This window comes from Mustela erminea, chromosome 2 (assembly GCF_009829155.1).
Source record: "Mustela erminea isolate mMusErm1 chromosome 2, mMusErm1.Pri, whole genome shotgun sequence".
NCBI classification, from domain to species: domain Eukaryota; kingdom Metazoa; phylum Chordata; class Mammalia; order Carnivora; family Mustelidae; genus Mustela; species Mustela erminea.
In genome coordinates, this window is record NC_045615.1 from 131,556,356 (window position 1) to 131,576,829 (window position 20,474).

Here is a 20,474-nt window from a genome sequence, read left to right on the forward strand (position 1 = left end):
AGAGAGCGAGGGAGAGGATACGTGTGTGGGCGCGCACGCGCGTGTGCTGTCTTCCTTTATGTAGCAGAGGGAATGGGCATCTTTCCTCCAGCATGTTCTCCAAGATGACTCTGGTGAAAAGGTATTAAAGAAGCAATGGAAATGAGGCCATTAAAACACCAGAGGTCATCAGGGAGAGAGAAGAATGATGTAGACAGAGGGTGCCTCCCTAACCAAACAGGCGGGCTAGCCCCATCTTCATGGTCTCCCATTTGGCACTAGGGTCTGACTCTGACATTTATCAAAGGGAAGCCAAACACATGCAAGGAGACCATCTGGAAAGCTACGGTCAATAGTCCTATCAAGACAGTAGGGAAGGAACAAGGTGGGCATGGGAGACTTAAGTACGGGGAACAGGGCGGGGGGGAGTCCTTCCCTCTCACTGCCATCATACTGAGTCTAGGCATTCACCTCTTGACCAGGGCGAGAAGACCAGGCCTCCATGAAGCAGCACTGACTGATGATAAGAACATGGGCGGCTTCCGCCCCTCACAGCTTCGGGAGAAGGGCAGAGGTGGGCAGAGTGACCATCAAGAACTTCACTAAAGAACAAAGGGGGGGGCACCTGGGTGGCTCCGTGGGTTGAAGCCTCTGCCTTCAGCTCAGGTCATGATCTCACGGTCCTGGGATTGAGCCCCGCATCAGGCTCTCTGCTCGACAGGGAGCCTGCTTCCTCCTCTCTCTCTCTCTGCCTGCCTCTCTGCCTACTTGTGATCTGTCTCTGCCAAAGAAATAAATAAAACTTAAAAAAAAAAAAAAAAAGAACAAAGGGGCAGGGGAGAGCAGCCCATGATTTGGGGTTATAGGAAGGCATTTTTGTTTTTTTAAAGATTAAGAGTCTTTGTGATGTGTTATTGCTTACAAGGCAGAAACACAGAGAGCGACAGAGAAGGGATAAACGGAAACACGGAAGAGGGACAGATGAAGAAGGGAGAATCCAGGTGATGAGATGAGGGACCACAGCAGGTACGAGAGAGCCAGCCTTGTCCAAGACAAGGGACACTTCTTCAGGAGGGAGGGACGGAGAGGGAGGAAGGCTGGAGAGAGTGACACCAACTCGAGGAAAAGCAGAACTGGCAGCCTTCACTTTCTCTGTGAAAGGAAAATCTTGCCCCAAGGGAAGCAGGCTAGGGGAACAGGAGGAGAAGAACAAAAGTCCAGAAATAGTCACGTGGGAGAAACATAGAGTTGGAAACTTCTTCTAAAAGAAATGTGAAGTTTGATGGCATGAGAACAGACACACAGATGAATGGAACGGACCAGAGAGTCCAGAAATAAACTCATGCATGTATGTCCAATTAACTTATGACAAAGGAGCCAAGAGTATACAACTGAGAAAGGACAGTCTCTTCACTAAAGGGTGCTGGGAAAATGGGACAGCCACATGCAAAAAAACGAAAGTGGGCCCGGCCCTTAACCCCCACACAAACATTAACCCAAAATGGATGAAAGACTTGAAATCGTTAAGTTTCTAGAAGAAAACGCAGGCAGTAAACCCCTTGACATGGGTATTGGCAATAGTTTTTTGGATTTGACACCAAAAGGAAAGGCAACAAAAGCAAAAATAAACAAGCGGGACTGCATCCACCCAAAAAATCTGCACAGCTAAAGGAAACCATCCACACAATGAAAAGGCAACCTACTGAATGGGAGGGGAAACACATAGTCAACAGAGGTGGACAGGATTTCGGTGGCAGGTGGGGGGACAGACGAGGCATGCATTCTGGGTATGGCCTAGAGAGGGCAGGGAATGGAGCCGGGAAGGGGATGGAGAGCTGGGAAGAAAAGGCCAAGGGATCTGAGGACTCCACAAGGTCAAGAAACAGGTGTCATAGGAACAAGGATAGGTTTTCAACCTCAGCAGCATGCATCCTTTGGGGAGCTTTTTTAAAAAGCACAGAAGGCTAAGGCCCACTCCTAAAGACACCCTAAAGAGTCTGATTCAATCAGCCTGGGGCCAGGGCCCATCAGGGTGATTCCAATGTGTGGCCAAGGTCAAAAACCACTAAAACCAGATAATGATTTCAGAAGCACTTGGAACGCTTTGATCATGCGTGTCCCCTCCCTTGTCTATGCACACCTTCTCAGCATCCTGCCCTCCTATCTGGCAAGTTTCTATTTCACCCTTAAGATTCAAGGTAGGTATCACCCAGTTTTGAACTGTCTTCTTGCCTCTCCAGGCAGATTCCAGGGCTCCTTCTTCTATATTCCCAAACCTTCCTACACTCATCTCTATGACAGCAACATCCCCATTGTGTTATTTTTGCCCTGTTGGAGTTTCCCATTAGACTCTGACCTCCAGTGACCAGAACAGGAGCACAGCATACAGTAGGTACTCCATGCATGTCTGTAGAATAAATCATTGAATACAATGGGACCAAAAAAAGGTGTTTCGTTAACATCTCAAGAAATGTTTATATTAAAAGTCTAGCTTTTCTCAAGCTTTTATCCCATGTAGCATCTGAGCAAGAGTTAAAATAAAATCTTTCAAGATACTATCCAGACTGATTTCTTTTGCTCCTTGGTCTTGGCTCAAGAACATTCTTGTTCAATTCTGCCATAACTCCCTGAAGAAGAAAAGGCTATTTCGAGTCAAAAGTACATGCGCTGTGACCCAGAACAGACTGGTATACTTCTCTACCAGACCTGATTTCTCATCAGCTGTCATCCTACCAGCTCCAAGTTTTCCAAGCTCTGCAATGAACAGCTCTGGTGCACACGGCACAAGGCTCCTGTCACCGCCGTGCTCCCCAACACCCAATTCCAGGCCTTCCTCTGTTCCCCTCCTTCCTCGTATTTACCCCCAGTATCGTTAGTAACAATGAACAGAAGAGAATCATATATGATGGGAAAGAGCGATACAACAATAATATAAAAACTAACAATTCTGGAGAAAAACTAATTCTCTGTGGCTACAAAAATGAAAGGACGGCTATCGTCCTCTTCTGCCCGAGGACCAGTCCCCCTCACCCAACTTTTGCTTTCACTCTTCTCCATGGAAGACAGTTTAGCCTGCTTTTCCCAATACTAGTACTATATGGAGGCTCAGAAGTTGGGGCATTCAAGCCACTTCCACTTATCTTTGCCTCCCATGATCTTACTATAGATTTGAGATCAAAGACCACTTGGTCTAATACTCCCTATAAATTAGGGGGATGGAGTTAAATCCACTGACACGTGGGCAAGACCCGAAGCAAGAACTCATGGAATTGCCACCCTACATTTCCCAGACCGGAAGCATAGGGATAGCCCTTCATCAGTTTCTTATCCTACTGAATACTCTCAGTTTTCTTTGAAGTGTTCCTCTAGCAAATCGCATTTCCCCCTCCCACCTCCTCCCCTCCTGCTTTCAGACCTGCATCACTTATCAGTTTCTTTCTAAATCCGCAAGCATAACAGCTCTGTGGCCTAGCCTATCACGTGTTGCCCTGTATCATTCTGAAAACAACTGATCATGGAGCTCTCCTGCTTAAAACCATCTACAGGTCAACCATCTACTCGTTCAAAAGCTCACTCTACAACCACTTCAAATTCCCCTATGCTAGTCTCAGTTGACCCTCTAGTCACATCTCCCATCACTGTACCCCGCTCCACCCCGCAACCCCGACCCTGTTATCTACAAGGCAGCCACAATCAACCTACCTGACAATGCCAAGCCCCTTCTCAATTTTTTCCCCTTGCACAAGGAGTTTGTTTCTCCTGCCTAGGAATGTCCTTTGCCCTCATCTCCCCTACCCCCCCAACCCTATATACCCCACCTGAAAACGCCTATGAATCCTTCAAAACCCCATTCCTTTAGCCTTCCTCTGATTCCTATACACAACGATGGCTGCCGCCTGTTCCATGCTAGGTATGTAGCAGGCTGTTCCCATCAGCACTTCCAGACACTGAGATATCTACCTCCCCTTCTAAATTGTAAGTTCCTTGAGGGCAGTGACTGTTCTATTCATTTTTCATTTTTTAGGACAGTTTTATCAAGATATAATTTACATATCATACAGCTCACTTTTAAAAGTGTACAGTTTGGGGGTGTTTAGCATATTCTCAGCATTGTCCATCCATTACTAGGGTCTAATGGCAGAGTGCAATTATCACCCCAAAAAGAAACCCTCAGCTCATCAGCAGTCACCCTCTGTTCCTCCCACGCCCAAGCTCCTGGCAACCACTAACCTACCTTCCGTCCTTACGGAGTGCCCATTCTAGACATTTCACGTAAATACAACCACCACAGGACATGTGATCTTTTATGACTGGCTTTCCTCACTTAGTGGATCATCAGGGTTCATCCTTTTTGTCATATGTATCAGTACTTCATTCATTTTTGTGGCCATATCATATTCCATGGTATCAACAGACCACATTTTATTTAAGTGTTCATCAGTTAATGAACATCTGGAATGTTTCCATGTTTTAGCTATTATAAACCATGCTGCTATGAACATTCACATACAAGCCTTTGCATGAACGTACGTTTTCAATTCTCGTGGGTGAAACCTAGGAGCGGAATTGCTAATTATATATGTAATTAATATAATATATATCACATGTATATAATATATTTGGTTATATAATGAAATACATACAGTTATATGTATTTATATGGTTACATAATATTATACATAAGGTTATATAATTAAATACATATGACCTTTCGAGGACCTGCAAGTGGTTTTACAAGGCAGGGGCACCATTTTACATTCCTACCAGCAATGGATAAAGGTTCTAATTTCTCCACATCCTCCCCAACACTTGTTGTGTCTTTTTTATGCTAGCCATCCAAAGAGGTATGAAGTGACATCTTGTTGTCATTTCGATTTGCATTTCCCTTTCATTTTTATATTCCCAGAGTTTCCAGGGCCTTTCAACACAGCCTGGCATAGAAGAGTACTCAATAAATGTTTGATTCATTAATCCATCCACTCATTCATTAACTAAATAGCCACTGAGCATCTGCTATGTGCTAGCTGCTCTTCTCAAGGCCAAGAATATGACAGTACACAAAATAAGCAAAATGAATGAGGAATGGGTAAGCAAATGCTGGTGACCCCGAGAGTCTTTATAGCACAGAGGGGGTTCTGCTCTTGGATTTCTGGTGGTGAGATGGGCCCTCAAGACTTGGCCATTACCTCTACAGCTGCTTGTCATGCTGTTATCAAGCCCCAACATCAATGCAGGAAGACTGATATCTATTGCAGAGATGATATAAGTTGAGAGTGTCACAAGAGCTAGTATTCCTATAACCATCACTCTCCTGCACGCCCATAGGGAAACAGCTGTTATAGCCCGGCATGCATTTCCTCTTTAACCAGTAGCAGCCCCACAATTTTTCTTGGGGAATCAACCTTTCTACACTCTCATTCCTTCATTCAACAGATTCTCTGGTGTGCATGGCCATGCAAAAGCCTTCTAGCTGCCTTCTAACTGCAAAGGTTTAGCAGTGGGCAAAACTGACAAAAGAAAAACACCTACTCGTGTGCAGCTTACATTCTAGGGGTTCAGCCCATATGTTTCAGGTGGAGATGACACTGCCCCTTGCTTTGTGGAGGACAGGGCCCAGGCCCAGCCAGTCAGAACAGCAAATCCCCATGGCTGTGGTGACCCGCTCAAGGAAAAGCAGGTGACCCACACAAAGCCAGTCCTAAGACTGTTGGTGGAATGATCAGAAAAGGGGTGCTCTCTTTTCTCTTGTTCTTGAATTAGAAGATCCTAGAACTTCGAAGGGTCACCATGAAGAGGCAACTAGCATTAGCAAGGACCAATGAGCAAGTAGATCTATGAGACAGAAAGGGAGGAAGAAATTCTAATGACGTTGTTGGAATCCCTAAAACAAGCCACACCTGAAATGGGATACCCCTAGGCTTCTTGGCTGTTAAAGTCAACTGATTTTTTACGGGGGCTTAAATTACTTTAAACTGAGTCTTCTCCTTCCAGCAACTGAAAAAAAAAAAAAGGGCTTTGTTAATAAATGGAGTATTTTTTGTGAGGCCTAAACAAAATGAAGTAAGCCAGGGTTACTTAAAGTCCATGACTAACCAGGCTTTCCAGACACCTAGAGTTGCAAAGATCCCAGCACGGAGACAGAATCCCGTAATTCGAATGACATCCTAATAGAAACCCATGCTGGAAGCTGTAGTTAAACCTGCCCCCTCGGTTTCTCTTTTCTGAGACCTCTAGGCATCTGTCAAAGGAAAATTTTTGTCATGAACGACAGGAAACTCTTCTTTCTACACACTGCTGCTCTCCATGTGCTCCAGTGACACGTTGACAAAATCAGAAATTGACAAATGGCCCAGGGAAGCTCCACGTTTGCCCTGCTCGTCGGTGAAACTTGACAGTTTCTTCATTTTCAGTTCTCTGCTACACAGTTTTATTTCCACTGAGGAGTTAACAGCCCAGCTTCTACCCTGAGGAATGTTGCCTTTTGAACTAGACCTCAAAGTATGAAGGAAATGAAATAACTCAGATTTTTTTTTCTTTTAGGAAGGAGAGGCAAAAGAAGGCTGGTTTCCTGAAATTACCCATGAAAGTAAACTCTCAATGTGACAAAAATGATAAGAACTTCTCTCTGAACAAAAGAGGCAAAGGTTATGGGTCATTGAGGCGGAGAGATCACAGCATTAGAACCTTGGAAGTTTCTTTCTTTTTTTTTTTTTTTTTAAAGATTTCTTTATTTATTTTGGAGAGAGAGAAAGTGATAAAGAGAGAGCATGCTTGTGACGGGGCTGGCAGGGAGTGTAGAGGCAGAGGGAGAGACAGGGAAGAATCCTCAAACACACTCGCTACTGAGCGCAGAGCTTGCCATGGGGCGTGATCCCAGGACCCTGAGATCATGACCTGAGCCAAAACCAAGAACTAGACACTCATCCAACTGAGCCACCCTGGCGCCCCTAACCTTGGTTAGTTTCTAAAGCCAAAGGAGCAGCTTCACACAGCTGAGTCACAGGGCAACTTCTCCAGGCTTTAGGGGATAAGGGTGATTTCAACAGCTAGGTGTCACCCACCTAAGGGTTTCTCATGCCCACTGAACTTAACTGCCTGAGGACTGGCTTTTTAATCATCCCAAGGGGAGATGAGGAGACACGACAGAGAAGTACCAGATATTTTTCTTCAAGATATTCAGTCAGAGGGGCAGCTGGGTGGCTCAGTCAGAAAAGCGTCTACCTTCGGCTCAGGTCGTGATCCCAGGGTGCTGGGATCGAGCCCCGCATCAGGCTCCTTGCCCAGTCAGAAGCCTGCTTCCCCCTCTCCCTCTGAGACTCCCCCTGCTTGTGCTCACTTGCTCTCTGTCTCTCTCTCTCTGTGTCAAATAAATAAATAAAATCTTTTAAAAAAAAAGAAGAAGAAGAAGAAGAAAGGAACAGTCAGAGTGGGCAATGAGAAGGAACAGTTATTAAACAAACTCGCCATGGTTCAAGTAGGCAGAATCTTAAGAGAAAAAGGCATTTGGGATGAGGAAAGAGGCACCCTGAAAAAGCACAGCTGAGCTGGGCCTTAAAGGGTAGGCTGGAGTCCACCGGTGGGCCAGGATGAGAAAGCATGCCAGGTGAGGAAGCCTGGCGTCCCCAAATCCCCTGTGGCAAATGGGAAGATAAGCTGTTTTGGAAACCCAAGTCGGGATTTGTATATCCAAATAAGAATAAAGACCTTCAAAGCTTGGGACAATATGTGCTTATTCCAAGGATGTTTTCTGTGCTCAATTTCTAAGCCATTTCCATTGTTTGGAAGAGCTTTAATGTCTTTGGAAGATTAATGTATGTTTTAAAGACAGCTTTAGATGTTTATGAACAAGTCTGACAAATACAGTCAAATGATCAAGCTTGAGAATACCGGTTTAGGTGAGAAAAAGCAGGTTGAGCAATCAAGTGATGACACAGGTTGTCTTGAGTAACTGAGAAGTGGGCCTCACATCAGTTCCCACAGGGAATCTAAAACAATGACAGAATCCTTGAAACAGGGTGACTGCCAGACTATGCCATGGGCTGAGAGACCTGCTTGGAAGGGACTCGTGAGTTGAACCTGAAAGGTTCAGGCGGATAATGGTATATGTTCTGGGGTATGTTTGCTTTTTAAAGGGCTCCCTCTAGTCCCAGCTCCCAGGAGTTGAAAAGGGGTACGGAGGCTACCTGACCTTAGTTATTGGTCCCGACTCTGCTGCACTAGCTGTCACCTGAATTTTCAAGTAAAAAATGATTGGAATATACACTCCACTGAATTAAGAATACTGCTTTCCTTGTTAAATGTGTCACATCCTAGACTTATATATGATAGTAGTAACTGTCATTGGAAAACCCTGCTGGATAAGAGTGTCATTATCTCTCATACACCTACCAGCAAATAAAAGCAACTTGAGTACCATTAGGAAGTAGGAATACATTAGCATAATACAATATAAGTAACAGTAAGAAATTCCGAGAAGCTATTTGATCAGTTCACTTCCATGGAGAGGAAAACACATTTTACACACTTGCCAGCTTTGTTCTGACAGTTTCTATACAGAGCCAATCTTGCCATGTATTAAAAAATTTTAAATGCTAAAGAGTTCCTAAAAGGAATCATTCGCAACAATTTAAACTGTCCTTTTTTAAAGGGACACACATCTTTGCCTTGATTTACCAAAATTAATATGCCTGTTCAAATATGTATTTACAAAGAAAATCTATTGCCTGACAGGCCTTTGAGAATCAGCTCTAAGTTCCTGATTTTCCTGTGTGAATTTAGGTTTGTCACATTGTTATTGGCTGTTTTGAATAAAAAACGTATTACCTGTGGTTCATATATCTCTACTGAGCTTAGTGTTTATTCTATTATGTTTTATTTAGTTTTCTGTTGAAACAGAACATGAAATATTACATAAAGGCGAAAACAGCTTGGTCATACTTCCAGAGTTTAAAGACAGACCTAAGAGACTTTAATACCTATTTGTCCGTGGCTTAAATCTACTTATGTAAAAACTCAGAATTTGCTTCGTGGTTTGTACCCTAACAAAATATGGATTCCCCCAGATTCCTCTTTGATTTGCAGTCCTACCCTGTGTTTAATTCAAAATGTTACTGCAATTACTTCTTCCTCGTTATATTACTGGGAGGCAAAGAAGTAAATCCCACACCACATCGTGTATGGTCTAGCATCCAGCCTGACACAAATAGAGGGATGTACAATAAAATTAAGGTGGTTTCCTTCAGGCCTAAGTATCAGTATCAGTATCCGGGAGAATACTGACCTGGGGAGTTCGACTCTAGACAAACCCAACAATGGCGAAGATGCTGTTTATGGAGACTCACCACCAACAACACCTCATTGTCCATACGTAAGTATTTACAGGCTACCATAGGCAATACCCGATGGCCAAATCTGACATAGCTTTAGTTTCCTGTTATAATCAACTAAAATATTTTTACATTATGCTATTACTAGAGTCATGCAATTATTACACAAATACACGTAAGTCCAATGGATTTTTCGATCTTATTTTAACCATCTCCTTTTCTAATACATTAATGAACAAGCAAAAACATGTCATTTTATCAAACCATGTTTAACATCCGAACAATCATCCATCGTATCTATTTGTTCAAGTTTTAATATTCAACTGCTTCTCTGCATTGAAACATGCGGAAGTGGGTCTGACCTGGAAGTACTTCTGACATGGGTCACGGGACTCCAGCTGTGGTGCAGGAACTAGGTTATAATTTGAAATCTGAAAAGAGGGATCATTGGAAAAATTAAAATCCCAAATAACAAAGCATACAAGAAAAAAAAAAAGCATAGTATTGACAATTCTTCCAAAAGCTGTCAAAAATGTGAAACAATTTTTGGCAGATAATATCCAAATTTTTGTTTATTTATAGTTGGTAAAAACACATTTGACTGAAACTTGAATTTCTGCTTAACCACATTTCCCACAAACATTTCTTGAGATTTTTTTTTCCCCCCTGCCAGGCTGCAGTTATCTGTCTGTCTTTGTCTTGTTATTTATCTATGTGTCTCAACTTTCCAATGCTTTTTCTCATTAAAAGCACAATTCAGAAGGCAGTGAGGAAAAAACTGGTACATTTCACCACATAAAAAAGCAAACATTCTGTTTGGGAATACAAAATGACTATAAACACAGTAAAGACAAAAAAACAAACTAAAAAAAAATTAACATTACAAGGACATAAAGTGGTTAATTTCATTTATATAGAAAGAACTCCTTGAAGTTATGAAGAATTTCCTTGACGTTATTAAGAAAAATATGAACAAGCCTGTAGGAAAATGAGCAAAGGGCAGGACAAGTCCCAAGAGAAACGCAAATGTCCAACAAACATATAAATAACTAACCTTAGTCAAAACTACAGAAAACGCAAATTTAAATAACAACTCGCTGTTTTCCTCTACCAGACTGCAGAGATTAACAAGCTTAATAGCACATAACTGAAAGCAACAACACTGGAAATAGGAATTTTCAAAACTTGCTAATGGGAGTAAAAGCTGGCAAAACTTTTTCAAGAGCCATTTAGAAACATCTGAGCAAATTTAAAATGCATAGACCCCCACTACTCAGCAATTCCCTTTTTTTTTTTTTAAGATCTTATTTATTTATTTGACAGAGAGCACACACATACAGAAAGAGGGGCAGGTAGAGGGAGAAGCAGGCTTCCCACTGAGCACGGAGCCTGATATGGTACTCAATCCTAAGGTCCTGGGATCATGACCTGAACCAAAGGCAGACAGATGCTTAATAGGCTGAGCCACTAGGCATCCCAGCAATTCCATTTCTGAGAATTTATTTTAGATCTAAACCTACATGGACTCTTGTTCTAAAAGCAAAAGATCAGTAACTAACTGTTCCTCAGTGGACAGCTAATTCATTAAATTATGATACCTCCATACAATGGAGTATTGTGCATTATTAGGAAAAACATTGTGGATCTACACGAGCTGATATGAAAAGGGCTTTACAACATATCACTAAGTGTTGAGTAACATGGACAGCAGGGCAAAATCAAATTTGAGTACAATTTTTAAAAGCATGCACGTGACTGCATACACACACACAAATGCACATAGAATTTATTTTTTTAAAGATTTTATTTATTCATCAAGTGGTACCCTCATGTGCATAATTCTGTGTGTTTATTATAGTTATAGGAGAAGTTTTTTTATTTTTTAAAAAAATTTATTATTTTTTTAAGATTTTATTTATTTATTTGACAAAGATCACAAGTAGGCAGAGAAGCAGACAGAGAGAGAGAGGAGGAAGCAGGCTCCCTACAGAGCAGACAGCCCGATGTGCGGCTCGATCCCAGGACCCTGGGATCATGACCTGAGCTGAAGGCAGAGGCTTTAACCCACTGAGCCACCCAGGTGCCCCAGAAGTTTTTTTTTGTTTTTGTTTTTTTTTTTAAGTCAAATGTTGGCAGTTTTCTAAAGCATTATTCAAATTGCTTAGCTTCATATTTGTGGAGACTAAATTCTTTTCTAATCTTTCCAAACTAGTACCTTTAATGGGCATTACTCCCAACTTTATGATTCCGATAATGACCCGACAGCTTGGTCTACTGACCCACAATACATTTTTAATTATATTTCCACATATTGTGGGTAAGGCTCATTACTCTGCTATAATTAAAAGGGTGGGTTTATTTTAAATTGCCCTGAAACAGCAAAAGATGCTTCCTCTATTCACCTTTGTCTTTTTCCTATTCCCTTCTCAGCTCCTGAAAAGTATTTTAAAATTCAGGTGTTTTTTTCTTTTTTTTTTAAGTTTTTGTCTTCAGCATACCTTAAGTTATAAGCAGAGCTAGATGTGATGTAATAGCTATTTCGAGGCAATGAACATTAATAAACAGAGAGAAAGCTAAGAGGCATACTTATAGGAGTAAAAAGACTTGAACAAACACTAAGAATCTAATTTTTCAGAGCATCTAATCTTAAAAAAAAAAAAATTAAAATTCCTTCTCCCCAGCATGAAAGAAACTCCAACTTCTATGAAGTTATGAATTGACATTTTGGCTAATTGCTTCCTATTCTAAATGGCCCTGTGCTATTATTATCTGACCAATACTTATTCCACACACACCATGTGTGATGCAAGGGAGCAGGGGACACTTTAGTGAACCAAACACATTCCCCCTTCTCATGGAACTTATAGACAGGCTACCAGGAAGATGGACATTAATCACAAAATTATTCATCTCAGTGTATACGGGGCTATGACCTGGAGGAAAAGAACTCAGTTTTCTGAGAAAATGGAATGAATCAACACGGGATAGACGAGAGAGTCAGGAGACACTTATTTCCTGGAGAAAGTGCAATTTAAGTTGCAATTTGAGGACTAAACAGGATTTAGCGAGGTAAACATTTATTAAACACCTACTCTGTGCAAGACGGCTCCAGGAATAAAGCACAAACATGCAGAGCTATTTTCCCCTAGGCATTTATCTCCCTTGATGAATAAACCTAATCTGATAAAGTTTCTAAGGACTTTGAGGCATGGACTACTTCTACATAAAAAGTAACCTGGAGGGTGCCTGGGTGACCCAAGCATTAAGCATCTGCCTTCGGCTCAGGTCATGATCCCAGGGTTCTGGGATCGAGCCCCCACACTGGGCTCTCTGCTCAGTGGGGAGCCTGCTTTTTCCTCTCCCATTCCTCCTGCTTGTGTTTTCTCTCTTGCTTGCTTTCTCTCTCTCTCTCTCTCTCTCTGTCAAATAAATAAATAGAATGCTTAAAAAAAAAAAAAAGTAACCTGAGAAATACAAAAGCAACCTATGGTTTTAAGAATAATCTGTGGCTGAGGTACCTGGGTGGCTTGGTCAGGTAAGCATGGGACTCTTGATTTTGGCTCAGGTCATGATCTCAGGGTTGTGGTATCGAGCCCCAAGTTGGGCTCTCCACTCTGTGGAGAATCTACTAGAGATTCCCTCTCTTCCTCTCCCTCTGGCCCTCCCCGCCACACACCCATGCTCCTTTTCTTTCTCTCAAATAAATCAGTAAAGCTTAAAAAAATAATAAAATAAAATAATAATAATAATAAAATAATCTGTAGCCATGCAGTCCAATATGGCAGCCACGAGGAGCAAATGGAGCTAACGAACACCTGAGTGACTAGTACAACCAAGGAACAGAATTTCTCATTTTATTTCATTATAATTAATTTAAACCTAAATTTATATAAAAAGTAAATCTAAATTTATAAACTGATACTTGATTGTTAAAAAAAACTTCTTGGGTAGGTGAAGCTACTTTTTCAATAACACATTTTATGAAATCTAAATAGAGATCCAATATTTCTATTGAAAATTCTGCATGTACATTGAGTGCTAGAAGCATAAACCACACGGACTTTAAATACTTTGCATGAAAAAAAAGTAAAATCTCTCATTAATAATTTTAAAACATTGATTACATGTTGAAATGATACTATTTTGGATATACAGAGTTAGATAAAACATACTGTTGAATTAATTTCACTTTTTTTTTGATAATGTGGTTACTAAAAAATTTCAGATAACATTGGTGGCTCATTACTTTTCTGTTGGAGAACCGCTGATCAAGGGAATGCAGACAGACTCTGAAACTTTACCCTCATCAAAATATTATCTACCTTTTCCATAAAAGCAAAGACAGGCAGAGACGCTCCCCCAGCTGTAAAGCTGGAAAAGGTCGGTCAGTATCAGAACAGGTACATGTTTCCATGAAACCACAAACTGAGTTCAAAGACGCCAGAGACTCACACAGGCCACTACAAGCTCCATGTTAAGAATACAGCTGTGATTTTATTTTCTTTAAGATTTATTTATTTATTTTTGAGAGAGAGAGAATATAAGTGGGGGAAAAGCAGGGGGAGGGGAGAAAGCATCTTCAGCAAACTCCCCACTGAGCGCAGAGCCCAACGGGGGCTCGATCCCATGACCCTGAGGTCATGACCTGAACTGAAATCAAGAGTCAGATGCCTAACCAACTGAGCCAACCAGATGCCCTGAGACTATAGTTGTGATTTTGTTTTATTTTTTTTAATAAAGATATTATTTATTTATTTATTTGAGAGATTGAGAAAGCATACGAGGGAAGGAGAGAATCTCAAGCAGACCCTGCACTGAGCACGGAGCCCACACGGGGCTTGATCTCAGGACCCTGAGATCCTGATCTAACAGCTGATTTTAAAACAAAGCATAAAAACTGTGTCAATGAAATAATCTAGTAACAATAGTTTCCTTCCAGCAGCATTTTCCTGTGTCCCATTAATGAAAATTAATGCTTCTATGCCTTGTGGTAATGCCATTAAAGCTCATTAAATGTCGAGCAGAACCACAGAAGAGCATCTCCAAGCAGAAATCACGTGCGCACTCCTAAACAAATGAATAAGCCCATAAATAAATTAAATTCCCACTTGTATCTGGTTCGGTATAAGAACCTTTGTGCCTTTTTTCCCCGTTGGATATAAATATGTAAATACAAAATTTTACACATTATCAATTCAATTTTTTCTATTTTAACCATCAAAACCTCAATGGCTTTATTTCTCTCAATATGATATGTCCCTGACCAAGAATGCTACATCTCACTATAATAAGGCCCGATGTGTACTGATTATTCTTTTTATTTGTGATATTATATTTATAATTTAGAATAAAGACACTTTCTTCTTATTGTTATTGTGTGTTTTGCCATTTTCTCAGTATGCAATTGCACACTGTACCCATAAGGTTTCAAGTAGGAAACAGATGACACAATCAAATTAAGGTGTGTTTAATTAGGGACTATCAACAACAAAAAAAAAGGTTGGCAGTAGGAAATCCACAAGGGATAATGCAGACTCCAGCAGTGGCAGGAGCAAGTTACCATCCCTGGTCTGAGGGACGAGAAAGTTCTACGCAGAGAGGACACTGCTCTACTTGGTCACCATCTGCAATGGAGGGCATAGCGGGCTTTCAGCAACCCTGCACAAAACTGGAATCTTCTCCCACTCTCACTGCCTGATCTTTTGACTGTAAGGTTGAGAAACTATTCCCGAGTAAGCTACAGTTGTGTGTAATTCTTTTTCCAAGAAATAGATGAAAACTCACATGCGTTCATCCATTTAGATACAGCTCAAGTACTGTGCCCTTGATAAGATTTTCTTTGAATTACCGAATTATTTTTTTAAAGATTTTATTTAGGGGCACCTGGGTGGCTCAGTGGGTTAAAGCCTCTGCCTTCGGCTCAGGTCATGATCCCAGGGTCCTGGGATCAAGCCCTACATTGTGCTCTCTGCTCAGCGGGGAGCCTGCCTCCCCCCCTCTCTCTCTGCCTGCCTCTCTGTCTACTTGTGATCTCTGTCAAATTTACTTATTGGAGAGAGAGAGCGCAAGAAAAAGAGAGAGAGAGAGCACGTGAGCACGTGTGGGGTGCGGGGGCAGAGGGAGAGAGAGAAGCAGACTCCCCGCTGAGCAGGGAGCCCAACAAGGTGGGACTCCATCCTAGGACTCTGGGATCAAGACCTGAGCTGAAGGTTTAACCGACTGAGCCACCCAGCCACTTCTACCTAATTATTTCAATCACATTATCCCACACTAAACTTTGAATGTATTTCTATTATTATACTTAACACATGACATTAAGTTTTTATTTTTATCTTTTTTCCTAACAGAGGGCAAATTCCTTGAAGAAGGAGCTGCTTCAATTATTTTTACTTTATTATTTTTCATTGAGGTAATAATTCACATAAAATAATATTAGTTTCAGTTGTACAATGTCATGAATCAAAATATGTCTTACTGCAAAATGATCACCACAATAAGTCCAGTTAACATCTATCAACAGACACAGTCACAAAATTTTTGTTCCTGTGATGAGAACTTCTGTGCAAAGAGGGACAAGGAAAATAATTAAAAATCAAGGAATTTTACTTTACCTGTCTTTCTTGAATAGTCCCCCAAAAGTCTAACCAATTCTTCTCAGTTTGCCTCACTCTCTGTTCTGTCCACTCCCTCTTTAGATCTTTAGTTATACAACCTTCTTGCAGTTCCACAACTCCTGGCTCTGCCTTGGTCTTATTCCTCCTGACACCTCGTCCCAGAGGTATCCTAGTTTCATAACAGCAGATAAATGCTGCTGTGTTCACAATCACAGCTTTATCCCAAAACCTCCAAAATAAAGTGCTTTCAGCACTGACACTCTAATACCCAATTAATTAGACTCTAGAATCACTCACTTACTTAAAACCTTCATTGCCTTCAAATAGTTACTTTCCCGAAAAATCGAACCCAGTGTAATCCTATCAGAAACAACACTCCCTTGCTATAACAAGTATTTTTATAACATCTCCTTACTATTTTGAGTGAAATTCAGAGATAAACAACTTATCTATATAGGTAAATTTCAGAAAAGGAGAAATAAAAGGAGAGATACATTTCAATAAGCAAATCTTTGGACAGATCTACACTGTTTGTCATAACAAACAGTCCACAGACGCCTGCATCTACGGGGAGATTCACTGAGAAGGCAACAACCATAAATGCAAAGTCACCCAGGCACGTGTTGTGTTGTCAAGCCAGAAATCGTGATTTGCACTGCTGTCAAGAACAGCAATTTCAAAACGCTGAACAATGTTAAGAAAATTCCCCAAAAATGTTAAATACACGTTATCTTAAAATTAGAGAAGTTTTCCACTTCTGAAAGAAACAGTGTATATTAAAGCCATAAAAAATACTTTACGTTGGGGCGCCTGGGTGGCTCAGTGGGTTGGGCCGCTGCCTTCGGCTCGGGTCATGATCTCAGGGTCCTGGGATCGAGTCCCGCGTGGGGCTCTCTGCTCAGCGGGGAGCCTGCTTCCCTCTCTCTCTCTCTCTGCCTGCCTCTCTGCCTACTTGTGATCTCTCTCTGTCAAATAAATAAATAAAATCTTTAAAAAAAAAAAAAACTTTATGTTTAGGGCTTGTGGCCTCAGATGACTCCAAACATGCTGTTTGCCTACATGAATATCTGGTAGGGTGTTTACAAGCTTCGCAGAAGAAGACATTCTTCGTTATATAGGGTTGTCCTGGGTATTGCAAGACACCTATCATCCCTGGTCTCCACCCAGAAAGCCCAAGTAGGCCAGTAGTGGGTCCCCTTCCACATTCCCTAAGGGGTGTTCTAGAGGCTTCCAAGCCCCCTGCTTTGAAAGTTGTAACATCAGTCCCGAGTGCTCTCTCCACTTCCTAATTCATAGGACACTGAGGACCTGTAGAAGATTGAACCAATACTTAATGTCTGAGGCACATTTTATTCAACTGCAAATCATGATTACCAGCCATCCGACACTTATGAGGATCAAATGAGATACAATAGGCTTGCTTGCTTTGCTTATAGCCTGGCACATACTATTTTCTCCATTTTCTCCAACACATATGACCTGTTTTCTCAACGAGGTTGTAAGCTTTCTGAAGGAAAGTGAGGTGTCCTAGAGATCGCTGCATACCCATCAGAAGTACTCGATAAACTCTGGTGGCGCACATCTTCCTTCTTTTTTTCCTGTCCCGTTCAGCGCCCCGAAAATGTTCACAAATAATAAACTAAGTCCAAGAATGGAGCAAAGAACTAAATTACAATGGGATCTTTCTTCCTGCCATTCCTGAAATCATTATTATAACCTGCCATGCATAGGAAGGGCTGTCAAAAAGCTGTCGCCTTACCCTCTTGAAAATCTACAGGGTTGTTATTAGTTGATAAGTACTTTTAAAGTAGACATCACACTCCAGGATGAGACCTAGCTTCCGATTCATACTGATCTGTTCATCCTTTAAGGTTTTAACTATTTTCCCCTAAAGAATTTAATCTGTATTTTCAGATCTATAATTTGGAGCAGTGACATGAGATGACTCCACAACAGTCAAACTTACTTTGAAAAGTCCTTTGAATTGCCTACTTGGTACAATACAAAGTTTCCATTACACAACTGAAGTGCTTAAAATGTTATGATGCATAGGTAATGAAAAGTATTTAATTAAGTATATGCATATGCAAATTTTATTTCAGCATTTTGTTCTTCCACAGAGAAGAAAGTAGAGGTGTGGCATATAATATCTCACTCTAAGGAAATAAACCTGATTTTTTTTTAAGTTTTTTGAGATATAATTACTAGTAATAATTTCTTGCCATCCACAAACCTGGGTGCTACATGTCTGCTGTTGAGAATCATTTTTCTGGAAAAGCCTAATTTGTCACTTACATAACTTAAAATAGAAGAAAGTTCCAGCAACAAAAGCGCAGGGACTAATCCTATCTCTAATGTCCATATCTTATGTAAAAACACTTAAGGATGTTGATTTGTGATTCTAACTCTTTATCTTACTTAATTCAGTGTTCTCAGAGCCAGATTTTAAAACCAATTCCAAGAACACTATCAAACAAAGGCAAATATGCACAGACAGGGAAAATTCTATTTCCTGAAATGTAACCCAAGGGGGAAATACCAAAATTGGAAAAGAAATATTTTTAAGACAGAATAAAGGTAGACTTTTCCATTTACGAATTACCTTTATAATTATTAACCAGAATTTCTTTAAGTGAAGCAAAAGCTTGATGATTCTCCCACAAATGTATTTGATCCCCATTTTTCATACTTCGAAGGCACGATGCCTGCCGTTTAGAAATAATGGCAATGTTTAATGCTTCTAAGAAGTGTCAGTTTAAAATATGCTCTCGGGTGGCTTTGGAGGGTGGGCTGCATTAATGGCTTCAATCAACCCCTCTCTGTGTCTTCGCCCTCTGCTCCATAAAGTTGTCGTCCCTTCCCACTGCCTTTGACATGTCACTGTGGGGTTTGCTTTGGTCATTTAGCGGTTAGCCAAGGGTATGACACAGAAGCTGGAAAAGCGTGGCCCATTTCCAGCCCCGAAAAAGATTATGATCTGGACACACAAAGACACATGCAGGCTGGCCTCTTGGAAGGATGCTGGAGACTTGGGTAGCTGAATCCTCTTGGCCAAGGCCCTCTTTGACAGGGCTCAGCCAGCTGGCCATCAAACACGTGGGAGACTACTGCAAAGGGCTGCACACTGTACCCGCAGCTGACCCGAGACTCATAAGAGAACCCAGCAGAGTCTGTAAGCACCCAAGCACCCCTCGGCTGTCCTGTAGATAGGAACAGCTCTTGCTGAAGTTCCTGAACTCTGGGGCAGTTCTTATGCAACATTATTGGGGCAACAGGTAAACGATACACTAACTATAGCCACAATAACCAAAATGAGATAACAGGAGAAGCACCGGGATTTAGCCTGAATCTCGAGGCAGGGGAGGTAGGATGCCATGTGACGGTACCACCATGGGAAATCTAGTTGTTACTTGGACACTAATGCTCTCCCGAGGTTACACAGGGATGTTGTGACCAACATGGGCTGCATCCTTCATTTCTGCCATTGTTCATTCACAGCATACAACCACTGACCCTCTGCATGTTAGAACAGACCATGGGCAAATCTTAGGAATGTGTCGTAAGGACATACTGGCAGTGTTATTTCTAGTAGGAACAAAATCAGAAACAAGTTAAATCCTCATCAGTAGGAAACTGATTAAATAAAGCATCCCATCTTTACAATGGAACATCATGCATTATTTAAAAGTGACAATGTTCCACAGTTACATAAGCAGATCTCTACTAAATATTATTGAATAAAAAAATAAATTATAAACAGTGTTACATACACAGAGCGTTCAACTTTTCTGTATGTCTGAAAGTTATAATGAAAAGTTAAAACAGGGGCAACTGGGTGGCTCAGTGAGTTAAAGCATCTGCTTTCAGCTCAGGTCCTGATCCCAGGGTCCTGGGATCGAGCCCCTCATCCGGCTCTCTGCTCAGCGGGGAGCCTGCTTCCTCCTCTCTCTCTGCCTGTCTCTCTGCCTACTTGCGATCTCTGCCTGTCAAATAAATAAATAAAATCTTAAAAAAAAAATAAAAAAGAAAGAAAAAGAAAAGTAAAGTTAAAGTAAAGGTAGCATGTAGAGAGACGCCTGGGTGGCTCAGTTGGTTAAGCTGCTGCCTTCGGCTCAGGTCATGATCCCAGGGTCCTGCGTATCGAGTCCCACATCCGGCTCCTTGCTCGGCAGGGAGCCGGCTTCTCTTACTGCCTCTGCCTGCCACTCTGCCTGCTTGTGTGTACGCTCTCTCTCTCTGACAAATAAATAAAATCTTAAAAAAAAAAAAAAGGTAGCATGTAGAGCGTCACTCTTACATTAATTTTTAAAAAAAAATCTGTGGTAACATAAAACACAGATTTAGAAAATTATACAAAATAAGCAACTTACTAGTTGTTATAAACAAAACACTCTGATAACTACTGCCCAGATCAAGAAACAGACTTTTCTACCACCACCACCCCGCCAGAGCCCTGAATTTATGGTAATCACTTCCTTGATTTTCTTTATGATTTCATTACCTCACTGTACAACCTTGGTCAATATAGTTAAATCTTGTCTATTTTTTTTTTTTT

General features: G+C 41.2%; 1 protein-coding gene across 12 annotated transcripts in view; it reads right to left on the bottom strand.

Annotated features, from left to right (window-relative positions):
• APBB2 (amyloid beta precursor protein binding family B member 2) overlaps positions 1 to 20,474 on the bottom strand; it is a 369,643-nt gene that overhangs the window by 182,022 nt on the left and 167,147 nt on the right. For 2 of the 12 annotated variants that reach the window (XM_032334148.1, XM_032334147.1), the window contains one exon: positions 9,668 to 9,736. The exons of the other annotated variants lie outside the window; for them this stretch is intronic. In XM_032334148.1, the coding sequence (XP_032190039.1) occupies positions 9,668 to 9,686 (19 nt within the window). In that variant the 5' untranslated portion in view covers positions 9,687 to 9,736. The remainder of the gene's footprint in view (positions 1 to 9,667; positions 9,737 to 20,474) is intronic. 12 annotated transcript variants of the gene reach the window in all.